This window comes from Myotis yumanensis, unplaced genomic scaffold (assembly GCF_028538775.1).
Source record: "Myotis yumanensis isolate MYYU_CA2020_CCGP unplaced genomic scaffold, mMyoYum1.0.hap1 SCAF_15, whole genome shotgun sequence".
NCBI lineage: Eukaryota > Metazoa > Chordata > Mammalia > Chiroptera > Vespertilionidae > Myotis > Myotis yumanensis.
The window spans coordinates 10381080-10401166 of NW_027223766.1; the positions used below are offsets into that span (position 1 = coordinate 10381080).

Sequence of the window (20087 nt, forward strand, 5' to 3'; positions counted from 1 at the left end):
GCCTAATGCCTTGAGGAGTTAGGCCTGGGCAGGCGCACAGCCGGCAATGCAGGGAGCTGGGGGTCCCCTGCCCAGGCCTAACGCATCGGTCATTAGGCCTGGGCAGGGGCAGAGCCGGCGATCACGGGGAGGAGGGGCGGAGCCGGCGATGGTGGGGAGCAGGGAGGGAGCCAGTGATGGTGGGGAGCAGGGGTGTAGCCGGCAATCACGGGGAGCTGGGGGGTCCCCTGCCCAAGCCTAATGCCTCGGCAACAGACGTTAGGCCTGGGCAGGGGCGGAGCCGGCGATCACGGGGAGCAGGGGCGGAGCCAGTGATGGCAGGGAGCTGGGGGTCCCCTGCCCAGGCCTAAGGCCTTAACCAGAGGCGTTAGGCCTGGGCAGGGGTGGAGCCGGCGATGGCGGGGAGCAGGGGTAGAGCCAGCAATCACGGGGAGCGGGGGCTGAGCCGGCGATGACGGGGCGCTGAAGGTCCCCTGCCCAGGCCTAACGACTAGGCCACCGGCATTATGCCTGGGCAGGGGCGGAGCCCGCGATGGCGGGGAGCAGGGAGGGAGCCGGCGATGGCGGGGAGCAGGAGCAGAGCCAGCGATCACGGGGAACAGGGGCAGATCTGACGACTGTGGGAGCTGGGGGTACCCTGCCCAGGCCTAACGCCTTGGTCAGAGACATTAGGCCTGGGCAGGGGCGGAGCCAGCGATGACGGGGAGCTGGAGGTCCTCTGCCCAGGCCTAATGACTCGGCCAGAGGCGTTAGGCCTGGGTAGGGGCCGAGCTGGCAATTGGTGTGAACTACAGAGGAAACACCTTTTCTGACTGCTCATTGGCTAAGCTCCCTGTATGCCACTGGTAATATTCTTAGTAACTTGGGTAATAAGAATCCAATAAGGTGATCTAGGGTTTTTTACCACGTTCCTGGAGAAAAAAAGGAAAGTCTGCTGCTGGAGGGCTAAGAAATGTCATATCCTGCCCTCGCTGGTTTGGCTCAGTGGATAATGCCTCGGCCTGCCCACTGCTGGGTCTGGGTTCAATTCTGACTAAGGGCATGTACCTAGGTTGCAGGCTCCTCCCTGGCCCGAGCCCAGGTCAGGGCTCATGCAGGAAGCAACCAATCAAAGTTTTCCTCTCACTTTGATGTTTCTCTCTGTCTTTCCCTTTCTCTTCCACATTCTCTAAAAATCAATGGAAACATATCCTCAGGTGAGGATAAAAAAAGAAAGGAAGAAATGTCATATCCTATGAAAGACACATCTTGAAAATGCCTAAAGAAAGTTGTCACTTTTTCATGGTGAAGGGACTGGAGTCTGTGTTGATGAAAACACCTTGGTGGCTGTGGTGACTGGCAGTGGCTGCAGCAGTGGGGTGATGGGGCTGGTGCCTTCCCCTGATCAGCCTGGTTGCCTCCCACAAAGGGAGGCCAGACTGTGGCTTAGGCCCACTCCCCAAGGGGAGCAGGGAGTGGCCTAAGCCGTCAGTAGGACATCCCTGAGGGCTCCAAGTATGTAATAGGGGGCAGGCTGGGCTAAGGGACACCCCCCTCCTCCAGTGCACAAATTTTTGTGCACCGGGTCTCTAATTTATATTAGACTATAAATAGATGACAGGTTCAAATATGTTAATCTTCTAGGGTGATGGTCAAGAATAATCTGAGGGCTGAGATACTGCTGACAGAAAGAGTAAAGTAATACTAAATTAAAAACATCTATCTATCAAGGCAGGGAGCCCAAAGAAGATGGATATAGTATCCCACTGACAGGAGAAGTACAGGACCCTTCACCTTAGATGGGATACTGTAGTCCCAGCTTCTGATAATCACCTTTCATTTAAAAAAAAAAATCATTTCTCATTTCATAGCTACACCCAAATGAGTAGAATAAAAGCTTCAAAACAGAAGATTCAATATTGTAACAATGCCAATTTTACCCTGTAATCCCAACAAAAAAATCTCAGCAGGTTCTTTTTTCCAAAAATTGACAAACTGATTTTAACATCATAAGAAAATGCAAAAGATCAAGAATAAATAATGCAATCTTGAACAAAGTTGAAGGACTTACAGTATCAGTTACCAGGACCTGTTTTAAAGCTATAATAATTCAGACAAGATGGTGTTGGTGCATGAATAGAAAAACTCACCCATGGAACAGAAGAGAAAGTCCAGAAACAGCCCCACACTATGAGTTTATGATGAAAGTGAAAGAACAGAGGGAAAAGATGATAAACACACACACACACACACACACACACAGCAATATAATGGGACTCTATGAATACTGCCTAACAAAGGACAGCATATCACTTAATGGTGAAACACACTGGAGGCATTCCCTCTGAAATTAGGAACAATTTAACACTGTATTAGAGGTGGGGCGGGGGGTGGGAATAGAGCAAGTTAGACTGCCAGAAGCTTCCCTTTCCAGTCAAGATTTAGCTATTTATTTTGAACTTTGTTCCCTCACCTTAGCACTCTTGCAACGTGCTATCACTCATATGGCACTTATTTCATCGTCTTCAAATTCTGAGTATTTGTGTTATTTCAGTTATTTCAGGAACTGTGTCTAGTGAATATATTTCCTGTGGCTCATGTATATCGTAGACAATATTTACGGAATAACACAAACAGCACCAATCTGTCTGGTTTACCGCCACTGTTGCAAAAAGGACCAGCAGCCCAGCCCAACCCCAGCTAAGCAAATGCCAGGTACAATCATAATCCTGATAAAGCCACATGCTTTTATCTATTTCCTCTATCAGATAAACAAACCCAGAAGGCTTCAAAGTGCACCAAAATAAGGCTCTGAGAAGTGATTCTCCACAATTAGTCATCCTAAAGGTAAACAGAGAGATTCCCCACAGTCCGTCATCCAAAGGGTAAACCATGGTGATGGCAGACAGCCATAAAATAAAGTGAGGCTTAAAAACCCCAGAACACCTCACATTCCCTATAGCTCCTTCCGCTGGTCCTGATGTTGTTGGCCAGGGAAGGAAGATGAAAAGAGAATCGGAGCCCTTTAAAAATGTAAGGTTTTAATTCGAACTTTTAAAATAGCTAGCAAGCCCTGGCTGGTATGGCTCAGTTGGTTGGAGCGTCATCCATATACGAGTTTTTGGGTTTGATTCCAGGTAAGGGCACATACTTAGGATGCTGGTTCGATCCCTGGTCAAGGGACGTATGGAAGGCAGCCAATCAATGTTCTCTCTCGCATCCATGTTTCTCTCATGCTCTCTCTTCCTTCCCCTCTCTCTAGTCCAGTGGTTCTCAACCTTCCTAATGCCGTGACCCTTTAATACAGTTCCTCATGTTGTGGTGACCCCCAACCATAAAATTATTTTTGTTGCTACTTCATAACTGTAATTTTGCTACTGTTATGAATCGTAATGTAATATCTGATATGCAGGATGTATTTTCATTGTTACAAATTGAACATAATTAAAGCATAGTGATTAATCACAAAAACAATATGTAATTATATATGTGTTTTCCGATGGTCTCAGGCGACCCCTGTGAAAGGGTCGTTCAACCCCCAAAGGGGTCGCGACCCACAGATTGAGAACCGCTGCTCTAGTCAATACGCATATCCTCGAGTGAGGATTAAGAAAAAAAAAAAAAAAAGCTAGTAATTGGCAGCTATTGCACAGCTTAAGACTGAAAATCTAGTTTCCCTATGATTTAAAGCAGTCATTTTATCCATTTTTCTACCACAATAAACCCAATATTTAAGACATCACCTTCCTCCCAACACTCATTTAGGAATGCCTAAGTAGAGGAACAGAGTTAATACACTAAAGTAATTTTTGTCCTCTTCCCTCCCTATTTTGTCAGTGATAATCATAAAGCAGCATCACTTTAATGTCTTGATATAGACTCCATTGATTAGTCACATTGATTTTATTTCTCAAATTCATCCACCTCCCACTGCCACCAACTAGAGGCCACCATCACCTCATGCCTGGACAACTACAGAGACCTTCTCACTGGTCTGCTTCCCTCCTGGACACCTTCTGGTTGATTTTTCATATGGTAACCAGCATGATTTTGGAAACAACACTGCCTTTCACTCTGATAACCAACATCCTGTGTGCAACCGCTCATTACATAAAAGCCATGTAAGATAATTCAGAGAAACCCTTATTTTGTAAATACGGAAATCCAACGCCAAAAGAATACTGAAACCAGGTACCCACGGTCAGACAGAACCGAGGTCAGGATTCGGAATGCATGACTGCACAGATGGGCCTCATTTCAGTGAGCCATACTGCTTCTCCCAGGATGGACTGGTCCAGAGCCTGCTTGCAGGGCCACGAAATACTGTATTTAAATGGATTACCAGAGGCAAGAGGGGTGAGAACCTGGCCTGAGCTGATGCATGAAGGTTCACTCACAGGTAGATCCTCATGTCTCTGGATCCACCATCTCTAGCCAACCAGAGGACAGGGCCGGCATTCTAGATCCAGGACTATGTGATCCACGTGGGGTGCATAGGATTTCACTGGTTGGATGTGCAAGATGTGTGTCTTCCACGGTTTCCCGTGCACCTGCTGAAGCAGAGTGACAATTCGAGTTTCTGCAGACTCCGCCCACCTGTGCCACTCTGGCTTGATGGCTGCGGACAGCACTTTCCTCCTAGAATCCCCAGTAGCTCCATTTTCCCGTTGGTTACTGATAATTTGCTGAGGACAAGGCCAATCCTCCTTCCCCATTTCACTGTGTCCCGAAGGCTGGAGATTCCTCCCTGGGAAAGATTCCACATTTTGGTGGATATGCAAAATGCCCCCGGCATCCTTTCGTAGCACCCGGCAGGCAATCGGCCAGCCTTCTTCAGAGCTGGGAATCAGCCCCAGGTTCACCCGGTCCGCAATGCTTGAGAGGTTCAACTCTCTGTTGTCTCCAAAGTGTATTTGGCACCGACCTGCTACTCCATTGATCTCAAGGTTACGTTTCAGAGCCACTACCGCGTGGGGGTTCCACTCACAGGCATGGACGAAGGCAGCGCCGGCATGAACGAGGAATGGCAATGTAAAATAACCAATCCCCGCATAGAGATCCACCAGCACTTGTCCAGCACAGGGCAGCGACGCCACTCGGAGCTTCTCAGTGATGTTTCCGAAGGAGAACATGCACTGGGTCATGTCAAACGTATACCGGATCCCGTTATCCACATGCTCAACCCAGCCATCGTCGCCCAGCAGCAGAGTCACTGCTGGCGTTCGGGTGCCATCTGGTGAGACCCGCCCTCGTTTGGCCAAACGCTGGACGCCGAGTGCCGAGGCCACTACCCCCCAGAGTTCTGGTTCCAGATGTTTCCACTGCTTGGCTTGGAAACAGTTCTCACTCAGCAACAAGAGGTTACCGTGTCGTTGCCAAGATCGGGGCAAATCAGCCTCCAACTCAGCTGACCATGTCACTCCCCGGCCCTCTGCCCAGCGACTCACCGCAAGGCACAGCCGCTGGGCAGGCGAACAACCCTGGGCCGTCCTGGAAGGCACAGGATCCAGGAGCTGCGTCAGTGCACAGGTGCCGCCTGGAGCCACACGACCCCTCAGCTCCCGCAGGTGCTGCTCGGGGAGCGCGTCTCCCAGCACCGGCAGCGCCACGGTGCCGTCCGGCATCTTCTCCACGCGGTGCTGTCTGTCCAGGAGTTTCTCCTTCTCGAGGTACTCCCTGCATCGCTGGGTAAACCGCGGCTCAGTCACCACTGCTACCACGGCCGCCGGCTTCCCGCCTTCCTTTTCCATGTCGCCGGCCCCACATTCTCGTGGATTCCCTCCGCTTCGGCTCCACTCCGCCGCAGCAGGAAGAGAGGCGTGCACGCCGCTGTGCCGGGGACGGAAGTGACGTCACCAGAAAGCCGGAACTAAAGGGTGTAGTTACGCCTCCCGCCGATTGGCGTCATAGTTGCCATGGTGAAGCCGCTACTGCCATCTGTATTGCGATCTCTGGCTACTTGCTTCACCCCAACAGGAAATTAATAACAACAAGGACCTGTGTGGGCTGAAACACTTCAAATTAGTGGGCATCCTCCAGAACTCTCATGCCCTCTCGTCAGGGCTGCTCACGAATCCACAGAGGGAAGTGAGCCTGGAATGATGGGCCGACTTTGGAGAAAGGCTTCCCATAGCCTCACGCTGCTCTCTCAGGGCAGCACCAGCAGCCGCCTTATCTGCTAGTGAAGAATCAGATGTGAATTCCTCATTCCTTTTCCTGGCAAAAGATAGTTGTCACCATCTCACTGTCCTGCAGTATAAGAAACGAATGCCTGGAAGTCAGAAGGATCTCAGTTTGGATAAATCGTTATCACCTCTCAGAACCAGAATCTTCACCTGTAGAATGGAATAATGTTAACATCCTCAGATGATTGCTATAGTGGTTGGAGATACATACAATGCTTTACCATGACCAGCAAAGAGTAAATACTCAAAAGAGATATAACGTAACACGTTGAATTGGTTAAATGGCAGATATATACCGCTTGAAATGCTTGGATATATCTAATGAGGACAAAGGGGAATTATCCAACCGATAAAATAATTGAAAATAAGAATTGCAAAGAAACCCTATCCTTTTTACTTACCTCCCACCATTCTACAGATTAGGTCATTGAGACCCAAAGAGATTAACAACTGAGGTCCCCAACTCAGGTGTGTCTGTATGGAAGGCACAAACTATGGCTAAAACACTTTTTTTGCCTCTTCACAGCTATTCATTAATAATCAGAATTTTTTAAAATATATTTTTTACAGAGAGGAAGGGAGAGGGATAGAGAATTAGAAACATCGATGAGAGAGAAACATCGATCAGCTGCCTCCTGCACACCTCCTACTGGAGATTTGCCCCCAACCAAGGTACATGCCCTTGACCGGAATCAAACCTGGGACCTTTCAGTCCACAGGCTGATGCTCTATTCACTGAGCCAAACCGGTCAGGGTCAGAATTGTTTTGTTTTCAGTTTTTTCTCTATGTTAGAGACTCAGAAATGGAGAAAACATCAACCAAGACAGAGTCGAAGACCCTCTTGGGGCCCCATATGCCCTGGGGACTCAGCATTCCTGTACATGCCAACGTAATGGCTTCTAGCTGCAAGCATTTGGGAATCTTTGCCTGATGGCTTTCTCTGCTCACCAGAATTATTTTAGCCCAAGTCCAGGGCAGACCAGAAATGCTGGGGAATGTGTGCCCTCCCAGCATCCCACAACCAGTGAGTGATGTGAGTTGGTAAATAAATCTCCCAACTTTCACACACCTTAGTTGCAATACATCTGAGGCATATTCTCTACTGTCTCCCAGAGTTCTCTCAGGACTCTAATTTTTCAGTATCCTCTCTATGAACTGTGCTTTCAATTTTTCTTTCTCCCCCTCTCCTGGATTTTTCCTATCAGTACATAATCATGCTGCCATTTGCCAGTATAATTACCTTTCCCGTGACTCTTCATTCCTACTGAAAGAGCTGCAGGAAAAACAGCTCTTGGCCAGAGAGTGTTTTAGTTCTACAACATTGCCACTAGATGGCAGCAATTACCAACACCAAAGTAGTGCAAGCTTTGGAGGAAAGTTACTGGGTTTGGATGTCAGGGCAAATCAAGGGCCTACTGTTCCCCAGGGGCCTTTCTTCTTTCATCTATTAGACAGCCCTTACTGACAAACTAATTCAGACGTGTGAATGTGTTTGACAGCAAGTAATGGAAACTCCAACAAACAGCAGCTCAACAATGGGTAGGGAGGTATATATTCCATATCCTACATAATAAAACCCTAATATGCAAATTGACTGAACGGCAGAATGACCAGTTTCTATGACGTGCACTGACCACCAGAGGGGAGATGCTTAATGCAGGAGCTGCCCCCTGGTGGTCAGTGTGCTTTCAGAGGAGGAGTGCTGCTCAGCCAGAAGCCAGGCTCACAGCTGGTGAGAGCAGTGGCAGTGGCGGGAGCCTCTCCTGCCTCCGCTGCAGACGGACAATAAAGAGTGAGGGGTCCAGGACTGCAAGAGGGATGTCCGCCTGCTGGCTTAGGCCCACTCCTAAGCCAGCAGGCAGACATCCCCCGAGGGGTCCCGGACTGCGAGAGGGTGAGGCTGGGCTGAGGGCCCCAACCCCCAGTGCAAGAAATTTTGTGCACCGGGCCTCTAGTATTTAATATAAAAATCCAGAGCTGGAATAGCTATTCAGGGAAATCCTCAGTAAACCAGGCCTCTTCTCTGCCTCCGAACGACTTTCATCCTTCTGGTTGCAAGGTGGCCACTAACTACAGCTCTAGGCTCTGTGAACATAGTGAGGCAGGAAGACTAGAGCAGAGCAAAAGAAACAAGAAGGGCCTGACCCAAGGACTTCTGCCTATTCCTCCCGCACAGAAAAGGGTCCCATCACCACCCATGACTGGGGGAAGTGGGTTGGTCTTACTTTTTGGTTGATTTCACATTTGATTATGGGAATAATTGAAGACACATAAGGGAGGGTATGCAAACATCACCTATTAAGTGACATTCCTCTAGACCAGCAATTTTCAGCCAGTGTGCCTCAAGAATTTTTAAAACATGCAATACCTGACTATTTAGTCAGGGGCACCAACCTCTTTTCCCTTAGATTGTCAAATTAAAAAAAAAAAAATGACAGCAAACATAACAATAGCCATCCAGTGTAAATGAGTCAAAATTATACCTATTTTTTGGTCAGATCAGCAAAAATATGTATTTTGGATGTGCTGCTGAATTTTAGTAATTACTTTATGTGTGCCATGAGATTAAAAGAAAAAGGTTGAAAAATTGCTGCTCTAGGCTATAGACAGAAAAGCCCCTGGAGTCAACACAGAGACTCTGGAGAGGAGTTAGATGCAGACAGAAAAGAGACATCAGAGCAAAGAGCAGCATCTATGAAAACGTTTTACTAATTTAAGAAAAGGCTGAGCTGACTCATTGCCATGACCTTCACCCAGCAGACCTGTATGCATTGCTGGGAAATGTGAATTCAGATTGGGGATCATCTTTTTTAGGACATCCCTCCAGGCTTCTTTCCTTTTCCTCCCATCTGGTGTTTTTGTTTTGTTTTGTTTTGTGTGTGTGTGTGTGTGTGTGTGTGTGTGTGTATTTTAAGATTTTACATTATTTTTAATAGTGGCACTGAGGAAAATAATAACATATATCAAGTTCATTGGTAAATGGCATTTACTTCAATGTTTTATATTAATTAATCTTTCTAAGAACTCTGTGAGATGTGCACTCTTACTATTCATGTCGTATTTTTTTTATTGATTTTTTACAGAGAGGAAGGGAGAGGGATAGAGAGTTAGAAACATCAATGAGAGAGAAACATTGATCAGCTGCCTCCTGCACATCCCCCACTGGGCATATGCCAGCAACCAAGGTACATGCCCTTGACCGGAATCAAACCTGGGACCCTTTAGTCCCTAGGCCGATGCTCTATCCAATGAGCCAAACCAGTCAGGGCTCATGTCGTATTTTTTATTATTTATTTATTTAAGAGAATCTCTAGCTTCAGTTTTTTAAAAATATATTTTTATTGATTTGAGAGAGAGAGAGAGAGAGAGAGAAACATCAATGATGAGAGAATCATTGGCAGCTGCCTCCTGCATGTCCCCCACTGGGGATCGAGTCCGCAACCCGGGCATGTGCCCTTGACCAAAATTGAACCTGGGACCCTTTAGTCTGCAAGCTGATTCTCTATCCACTGGGCCAAACCAGCTAGGGCACTATTCATGTTTTAAATGATATTGAGGCTGTCATCCAGCCAGGAGGTGATGGAGCCAGGGTTCATATCCAGGCCAGCCGACTCCTGAGTCCACATTTTAACAACTACCCCACGCTGCTTTCAAGCACAATTTGACAGCATTGGTTTTCAGAGGTCTCCAAAATGATGCAATGCACCCCATGAATGCACCCTAGGGGTACGAAGAGGAAATACTAAAATTTTCTTCTTTTGATTCATTTTTTATATCTCCTATCTTTAATTTCTATATCTATACATATGTAACAAAATACATAACATATTAGTATTGTAACTCTTTTTTAAAAATTATAAATATGCAAATACATAGTTTAGAGCTCTCCGGGTCATGCTAACGCCCCACTGTCCTGGATCCAGCCCTCAGTAGGCATCTCCTGCTCCATTCTGCTAACTGGCATAGGTTGGGGTAGGCTGGCCCATTGAGGGATGCAGTCCATGAGAGAGGGAACTCAGAAGGAATCTAAGGACACAACCTGAATGCACCAGAGATTTACCTTATTATACTTCCTGAAGAGGCTGTTGATGTCAGGTAGGAGAATTGCATTCCAGACAACATGGGTGTCAGCACTCGACAGCCCCTGCAGGAGAATGAACCTTGTGGGAGGGAAGAGAGCCACAAGCTCCCTATAAATAAATAGGGAGTATCACCAGCTGCATGGTCCAGTGATCAAGGAACTGCAGCGTCTGGTACCTGCGCCTGGAGAAGAGTGGCTGGGTGTTTGGATAGCATTGGTTTGCTGGGCTAGCCTGGGGAAACAGAGGAGGTGGCAAGGGGTGGCCCAGGACAGCGTGGTTGCCACAGAAGCACAATAATTTGTAGCCCAGAACTTCTAATGGAAATGCTTTCCATATTAACTTCTTATGTTAAAGGCAGCTGGGGCCCAGGAGGACCACGGGACCTAGCTCAGCAACTGCAGAGCAGGAAAAGGTCTACCAGCCTCCAGGTTTACTATCCAATGTTAACTATGATTCTCCTTATTACTTAGCCAACACTCTCTTCTTTCTTTTACAGGGAATGCATTTAAAAACCTTAAATCTACACTCAGACAGTCACCTAACTCTCAACAAAGGCACCAAGAATACACAATGGGGAAAAGATAGTCCCTTCAATAGTGGTATTGGGGAAACTGGATATCTATATTCAAAAAAATAAAATTGGACCTTTATCTTACACCAAACACAAAACCAACTCAAGTGGATTAAAGTCTTAAATGTAAGACCTAAAACCATAAAAATCCTAGAAAAAAAACACGGGGAGAAAAGCTCCTTGACACTGGTTGCGGTAGAGATCTTTGGATATAACACCAAGAGCACAGGCAACAAAAGTGAGACTACAGCGAACTAAAAAGCTTCTACAAAGCAATCAATCAGCAAAATGAAAAGGCAACCTATGGAATGAGAGAAAATATTTGCAAACTATATATCCAAAATATCAACTCTTATATACAACAAAGTAAAAAAAAAAAAAAAAGGCAAAGGACCTGAAGAGACATTTTTCCAAAGAAGACATCCAACTGGCCAACAGATATATGAAAGATGCTCAACATGACTAGTTATGAGGAAAATGCAAATCAAAACCACAACATAACACCTCACACTGTTAGGATGTCTATTATAAAAAGGACAAGAGAGAAAAGCTGGCAAAGATGTGGAGAAAAGGGAACCCTTGTGCATTGTTGGGAATGTAAATGGATGCAGTCATTATGGAAAACAGTATGGAGGCTCCTCAATAAATTAAAAAAAGAACTATCACATGATCCAGCAATTCCATTTCTGGGCATATAATAGAAGGAAATAAAATCACTATCTCAAAGAGATATCTGCACTCCCATGTTTCATTGCAGCATTATCACAATAGTCAAGATATAAAAATAACCCAAGTGTCCATCAACAATTAAGGAATAAAGAAAATGCAACACACATGCTTGTGCGCGTTTGCGCGCACACACACACACACACACACGCACACACACACACACAACGGAATGTTATTTAGTCATAAAAAGAAGAAAATCATGTCATTTTCTACAACAGTGGTGAGTGAACCTAGAGAGCATTATGCTAACTGAAATAAGCCAAGTAGAGGAAGACAAATACTTTATGTTAAGAAAAGCGAAACCTTTGTAAACTAACCTGTTTGTAATTTGGGGTTTTCTTATCTGCTTTTAAATTTTTGCCACTGAACTTTATGCATTCCAGGTAATCCATGATCCACAAATGGAAGGAATGGAAATACATAATCCCTGCCTTCAAGGAATTGATAGAAGAGTAGGAATCTGATGAGTAGAGTTATAAAGCACTGACCCTTGAGGCCTGGATCCCTTGCCTACCCAATGTCACCCTTCCTGATATCCTATAGACACCTAAAGGGTAATGGTTTCAAAGGTACCTAATTAATAGCAAAAGACTACTTCAGAAGCTACTGGAATATGGGGTTCCTTAAGTACAATTTAATAATTAAAACAACGATATTTTTGTGCATGCTTTCTGGAAAAATATTACTTTATTCTTGTCTTATTCACCTTCTCTATTATAAATTATATTTGAACTTATACACCAAAGGTTACTAAAAAGGAAGGGAGCAATGTTATAAACAGAAACAATAAATTACTTCCCCAAAGCTATTCAGAAAATACTAGTCAAAACTGGAATGAGGTTTCCAAACACACTGTCAGCATTTAAATATTTCAAGGTCAAAGCCACATTAAGCAACTGGTCTTAGATATTTTTAGCAATAGCTACAATTAAGATTTAACAACACTGGTCAGTTCTAGAAAATGTCATGCCATACATTGATTATTATCTTGAAATTCATTGAGAAATCCATAATCACAAGGGCTTTTAAGCCACCCCAATAAACTCAATGATAATAATAAAGGAGCCAGCAATGTAAGAGCTAGGGGCAGAATATCCCTGCTAGTGGGAATAATATGTGCTCCATCCTGTACAGCAACATGCCTGGACAGCCAAAGAACTGGGAGCAGTTGAGAGCAGGTGGAGAAGTAGGCAGGAACCAGATCACACAAGATATTTATACTAGGATAAGAAGTCCAGATTTTCTGGATTTTCTGTTGAGCACATAGGAAAGTAGTGTGAATTTCACAGGGAATAATATGTGAATGTTTATAAGCTTTTACAGTTTCTTAGAATCATGAATCTTTAGAACTTGAAGAGATTTTATTTCTTATTTATGTATTCTTAATACACTGAGTGGCCAGATTATTATGACCGGCCAGATTATTATGACCACCCCAACAGTAGAATGAAGTGAATTAGTTATGCAAATAATAATAATAATAAAACCTTGAGAGTATTTGCTTAGGAAGTTTTCAATATTCAGTATTTTTGGAAGTGTCAATGAAGTACTGATGGGGTGGTCATAATAATCTGGCCGGTCATAATAATCTGGCCACTCAGTGTATATTTTTTGATTTGAGAGAGAGAGGAAGGGAGAGAAGGAGGAGAGAGAAACATCAATAGGTTGCTGACCAGGAATCAGGCCCAAAATCTGGCCTTGTGTCCTGACCGGGAATCAAACCAGTGACCTTTTCATGCATGGGATGACACTCAACCAACTGAGCCATATGGGCTAGGGCAGAACTTGAAGAGATTTTAGAGTTTACCTGCTATAGTTTTACTTACATATGAAAAACAATGAAATCTCAAAGACAGCAGGAGATATATCTAAGGCCATACATAGTGCAGATAGAGCTGGGACTTGACCCAATTCAGGGACAAGAACCAGAGTTCTTTGTATTCCAGCACTTGGCCTTGCCATTGAGGAAGAATTAGAGCCTTCTTTTGAGTCTCTTTGAAAAACTGTTCCTAAGCTACAAGATGATCTATTAACAGGAATGTGTAGTCATCAAGCTTGAAAACCAATTAGTGCAAAGTCCTTGCTAATGCTCTGGGGAAAGTTAATACTAAATTGGGGTGTCAACTGCACCAGTGTCCCATGAACCCAATTACTTGTCAGGGAGCTCATGCACCTACTATTCTAAATGCCTCACATATAATCCTGGAATCAGAATTTTATAACTTCTAATTAAGGAAATAGAAGGTGGCCGGTGGGGTAGGACTGGGCAAGATGGGCCAGACACCCTGGAGCCAACCTCCTGCGGTCTGTGCAGTGAGGTGGGGGTCCCTCAGCCTGGGCTGTGGAGATCGGGCTAAAACCCGCTCTCTGACATCCCCCAAGGGTTCATGGAGTGCGAGAGGGCACTCTGCAAAGTTGTACAGGGTGTGGAACGCAAATGCAAGTGTGCGGTAAACCAGATGCAGGGCCAACAGTGCCCCAACAACAACATAACCCACAGCAGAGGTGGAATTGTGTGGCCCCACAAGGAATTGGGCTCACTCCTCTCTGGTTTTGGGGTGCGTCACCCGAGAACCGCCGTTGCCAAGTCACTGCAGCTCAGCAGTGTTGAGTGTCTGCCCCTTGGTGGTCAGTGAATGTCATAGTTACTGGTCAGATGGTGGGACACATAGCATATTCGCCTTTTATATATATAGATAGGACCCCTGGGTTCATTTAATCTAATCTTTTAACAACAAGGAAATCAATTTATCTGTGTTCCTCTTTGAGGACTTCTACAGTGGTGTTTTCTTTTTAATAAAATACCATCTACTTATTTACGTGTTATTTACATTGCAACTTTGAGTTTGAGATGCTCAGAATATTTGCTGATGGTGGGAGGATGTTTTGTTGGAATGTTATTAATTTAACTGATTGATCCATTAGGAAAATATTGAATGAGTATATGTGCTGACAGTCTAACAAGCCTAAAGGATACAGTGGTGAATGAGATAGAGAACGTTCCTATCATCATAAAGCCTGTGTTCTTTTCCATTGCGTTTATCAGTTAAAGAAACCCAAGGATAAAGGTAAAGAAAATATAAGTGTCAGAAGTTTTCACAGCCCTTTGAATTAACATCCAATTGTCAGGAACCCAAATATGCCACATAGTTGTAGCCAGCATGATGGTTGCTATGAGTTCAAAGCTAAATTCCTAATGTAATGATGTGGCTGTAACAAAAAAGTTATCTTTGCTATTTTTATTGTCCATTTCTAATTTACAATAGGTCTGGACTTAATTTTACTATTCATTATTCTGACAAGCATTTATTGTACACCTATTATGTAAGAGTAGGTATAGCCTGAAATAAGATACTAATCATGTAATTAAAATAATGATGAGAGGTGTGGGTGGGTGAGAGAGAGAGAGAGATAGAAAGAGAGAGATAGAAAGAGAGAGAGAGAGATATTTGAAGAAAGGGAGGTTGAGAAAGTGATGATATTTCAGCTGAGACCTGGAGGATGGGTAGAAATGAACTTCGTAGAAGGTACACAAAGGTAGTCAGAGAAGGAGAGAGCTCCAGCAGAATTAAGATTATATGAGGGTGTCTAAGGCATGATGGAGGTTCCAGAAAGGACAAAAGACCCATGTGCCTAGAGCTGATAGGTGAAGCTAGAGAGGAAGCCAGGGCCAGGCAATGCAGGACCCCATGAGTCCTTGCAAAGACTGTGTACCTTATCCTAATAGCAATGGGAAGCCATTGATGAGTTTTCAGGATGTAAATGAGATACTTAAATTTGCACTTTATCAATAATTGTGGCTGGTGGAAAACAGATCCAGTGTTTGGAGACCAGTTAGGATACTGTTCTATTCCAGGTGGGAGATGATTGGACCAAAATAATGTGAAATGGAAAGTGAACCTGAGTGAGGATTGTTTTGGCTTTGGAGCAGGAGGAAGTAGATCTGGAGAAACTATAAGAAGGCCCTCCAGGTTTCTGGCTTGAGTGGCTAGATGAGTGATGATAATGCTGTTCAAGAAAACAGAAAACACTGAAACAAATGAGAAAGAGGTGTAAAAAAGGACTTTTCCTTATTTATCATCTCAAGTACTCTGCGAGGTAGATATTGCTTTCTAGGTTTTAAAAGAAAGTATAAAAAATAATACAAACAGCCCTAACCCATTTGGCTCAGTGGATAGAGCTTCAGCCTGCGGACTGAAGGGTCTCAGGTTTGATTCCGGTCAAGGGCATGTACCTTGGTTGTGGGCACATCCCAAGTAGGGGGTGTGCAGGAGGCAGCTGATCAATGTTTCTCTCTAATCGATGTTTCTAACTCTCTATCCCTCTCCCTTCCTCTCTGTAAAAAAATCAATAAAATATATAAAAAAAATAATAATAATACAAACAGAGCCACTTTAAAATGGAGTGAGAGTTGCTATCATAGCGGAACTGCCTTGCATGCCTCATTCCTCAAACCTTGAGAATGCTAAAAGTAGGCAAAATAACCTTTGGACTGGGCCTAAAGCAGCATTGCATTCCAAACAACTATTTGCAAAGATAACAGGAAAACAGACATAACTAGGACTTAAAAATATAGACATTCTTTAAAATTAGCATCACTATGTTAGCTTATCTGTAACTACAGAAATTCCTTTCTTAGTGTATTAACACCCATATAAATTCCTTCCTTCTATTGATATAATCAAACTCTTCCCTTTCTCATAAATGCCCTTTGCCTTCACCTCATCAGAACACTATTTGGGTTTCTGCCTGAATCCATGCTTCCCAATGGATCTCAAATAAACGCCTGTTGCCTCTCACTTTGCCTTTACTTTTAGGTTAACAGGAGGAAAGCAAAACTCAGAAATCTTAAGCAACTTGCTCCAGGGCACACAAAGAGTAAGTGGTGAGGTTGTGATTTGAACTTTTCTTTTGACATCAAATCCCATGCTTTTTTCCACTATACCTTGTCTTGGTTAACCTTGGTGTCAACTGTCTGTGTGGTAGAGAGAGATTTCAGAGGTAATGGGAGGCATCCGGGAGACCAGACCTGAGGGAGGGAATACCTTACTCCAGGAGTCAGAGGATCCTTAGCTTAGTTGTGCAGAGGGCTGGACCAAGTCGGAGCGCCATTTCAACATATCACAAAGGCCAAGACTGTTGGGACAGAGGCACGCACACTGAACTTACAGTTCAGACTGGGATCTGGAAGCCAAGAAGGACAAGAACCAAGAACATGTGTTGTGAAGAGATGGGAATTGGCCCAGCTTTCTAAATTTGCTTTTGCATCCTAGCAGAGGTCATCAAAAGTCATGAGCACCTATAGCACTCATGGGTCTACTATCCCCTCAGTCATTCCGGCTGTCCGACCAGGGTAGACTTGGAAAGAATGTGTTCCCCGGGACTTTCTCACTCTGGGATGGTCATCAAATTTGTTCTGGGTGGAGACTATTTTATTTCTGTATTGGCAGTTTTTATTATTGTTGAATCTTTTATGACTGTGCAAGTATGTCCTGGACCACACATAGACAGTAAGCCCAACTTTTTAAGGGCAAAAGACTGCACATTATGATGTGTGTCCTACATGTATTTATATATGCAATAATTATTGCACATCTCTTTTGCCAAGCATGGTGGTAAGAGTGGGGATTGAGCAGTGAGCAAGACCTTGTCTAAGGTCCCCATAGATAAGGTCTCTACTCTCAGAGAGCTTGTTTTCACTAGAGGGAAATAGACTATAGAAAAGTACACAACTTTATGAATGAGCCAGGTTATTTCACATAACAAAAATTGCTAAATAGCAAAACAAAGTAACAAGAATAAGAGTAAACGGGAGAGAGGTAACTATCTAGGGCAGGGGTTCTCAATCTGTGGGTCGCGACCCCTTTGGGGGTCAAACAACCCTTTCACAGGGGTCGCCTAAGACCATCGGGAAACACATATATAATTACATATTGTTTTGTGATTAATCACTATGCTTTAATTATGTTCAATTTGTAACAATGAAATTGGGGGTCACCACAACATGAGGAACTGTATTAAAGGGTCTCGGCATTAGGAAGGTTGAGAACCACTGATCTAGGGTGATCAGTAAATGTTTTGGCTGTCTAGGTTTTGACAGCCACGGCGAAGAAGTTGAGAAGCAGAGTACTACAGAAGGAACAGCAAGGGCCAAAGACCTGAGGCAGGGACAAGATAGGTCTGTCCCAGGATCCTAAGTCGGTGTGGCTGAAGTGTAGAGCAAAGGGCAGTGTGTGCCCGATGTGAATGGGGTCCAGATAGATCATGTAAGGTCCTATGTGAGGGACTCAGTGAGGAGTTAGGATTCTATTCTAAGCCATGAGAACAGAAGGATAAGGGGTTAAGCAAGGCAGTGAAATGATCTGATTTACTATATTCTAAGATAACCATTTTGTCTGCTTTTAAGGATTATGGATGTGAATGAGGCTGTAGTAGAAGCAGGGAAACTATTTAGGCTATTGTGGTGTAGACCAGAGATTATGGGCCAGGACTAAGATGGTGGCCCTGAAGATGAACAGAAACCTTGAAACTCACACAGACAAGGTCACAGTAACTCACTGTCTCTTCACTCTAAGGCAGCAGTTCTCAACCTGTGGGTCACGACCATCGGAAAACACATATAGCATATCAGATATTTACATTACGATTCATAACAGTAGCAAAATTACAGTTAAGAAGTAGCAACAAAAATAATTTTATGGTTGGGGGTCACCACAACATGAGGAACTGTATTAAAGGGTCGCGGCATTAGGAAGGTTGAGAACCACTGCAGGCAACATGTCTGTGCCTGAGCTTGGCTGGACCTTAGAGATAAAAAAGCTTGAACCCTGGAGTCACAGAGACCAGAGGTTTGAATCCTGTCCATCATTTCTTAGCTGTGTAATCTTGGACAACACAGCTAACCTGTCTGCACTGTTTCGTTAGTTTTCTTTTAAAAAATTGAGGGTTAAATATAGTTCCTACCTGATAAGGTTATTAATGAAAATAAAGAGAGCGAATCTATATTAAAGATATAGCACAGCACCTGCACCATAATAAGCACTCAAAAATGGTGAGCTATAATCAGCATCCTTATTATTCTTATCTATAAACTACATTATCTATAAACTATTTTGGAGATAACAAAAGCTACTTTGGAAGCCTAAGAGGATTAAAGGAGATGAAGTATGCAAAGTACTTAGCACAGTGTCTTCCGTGTGGTGAATACTAAATGATTAGCTATGACTATGAAATTGATCAGCAGACCTAATCATTTAACTTTATAGCAACCTGGGAGTGATGGAGGGATGAATAACTTGTTTTGCTCACATTCATGAAATAAGATAGATTAAATTTCATTTACATGGCTTAAAAGCTTCTGTCTGCCATTTTATTTTGTTTTAATAATATACCACATTTTCTTTTCCCATTCATTGGTTGATGAATACTTAGGTAATTTCCATATCTTGTTATTGTGAATAATACTGCAGTGAATATTGGAGTGCAGGTAGTTCTTTGAGATGCCAATAATATGGTAGTTTTATTTTTAATTTTTTGAGGAATCTCCATACCATTTTCCATAATGGCTATACCAATTTACATCCCCACCAGCAGTGTACAAGGGTTCCCTTTTCTCCACACCCCTGTCAACATTTCTTAGCTCTCGTCTTTTTGGTACTTGCCATCCTAACAGGTATGAGGTGATATCTTCTTATGGCTTTGATTTGCATTTCCTTGATGATTATTGGCATTGAGTGCATTTTCATATACCTGTTGGTCATTTGAGTGTCTTCTTTGGGTGAATGTCTCTTCAGCTCTTCTGTCCATTTTTTACCCAGTTATGTGTTTTTCCACTATTGAGTTGTAAGAGTTCCTTACATACTTTGGTTATTAACCCTGATCAGATATATAGTTTGCATATACTTTCTCTCATTCCAAAGGTTGCTTTTTCATTCTGTTGATGGTTTCTTTTGCCATGCAGAAGCTTTTTAGTTTGATATAGTCCAACTGGTTTATTTTTGCTTTTGTTGCCTGTTCTTTTAGTGTCGGATCCAAAAAATCGTTACCAAGACCAATGTAAAAAAAGCTTACCCCTTAGTTTTCTTCTAAGAATTTTATGAATTCAGGTCTTACATTTAAGTCTTTAATCCATTTTGAGTTGATTTTTGTGTGTGGTGTAAGGTAAGGGCCCAATTTCATTCTTTTGAGTGTGGATATCCAGTTTTCCCAACACCATTTATTGAAAATACTATCCTTTCCCCATCGTGTAGTCTTGGCATCTTTGTCAAACATTCATTAACTGTATACTCTTGGGCTTATTTCTGGGCTCTTTATTCTGTTCAAATGTTTTATGCCAGCACCATACAGTTTTGATTGCTATAGCTTTGTAATATAGTTTAAAATCAGACCATGTGATGACTCCAGTTTTGCTCTTGCTCAAGATTGCTTTGGCTATTCAGGGTTTTTTGTGGTTCCATTTGAATTTTAGGATTTTTTTTTTTTCTATTTCTGTGGAAAATGCCATTGTGATTTTGATAGGGATTGCATTAAATCTATAGATG

The 20087-nt window shown here is 43.5% G+C and overlaps 1 protein-coding gene across 4 annotated transcripts in view; it reads right to left on the bottom strand.

Moving 5' to 3' along the window:
- Positions 1–20087, bottom strand: part of TRMT12 (tRNA methyltransferase 12 homolog) — a 48274-nt gene that overhangs the window by 16878 nt on the left and 11309 nt on the right. The window contains exon 3 of one of the 4 annotated variants that reach the window (XR_011468199.1): positions 4179–5985. Coding sequence is in view for 3 of the 4 variants with exons in the window: in XM_070391917.1 (XP_070248018.1) it covers positions 4410–5729 (1320 nt within the window). In the remaining variant the exon portion in view is untranslated. Of the gene's footprint in view, positions 1–395; positions 5986–20087 lie in introns of those variants that run through there. The other 3 variants (XM_070391917.1, XM_070391916.1, XM_070391915.1) reach the window with 3 other exon arrangements.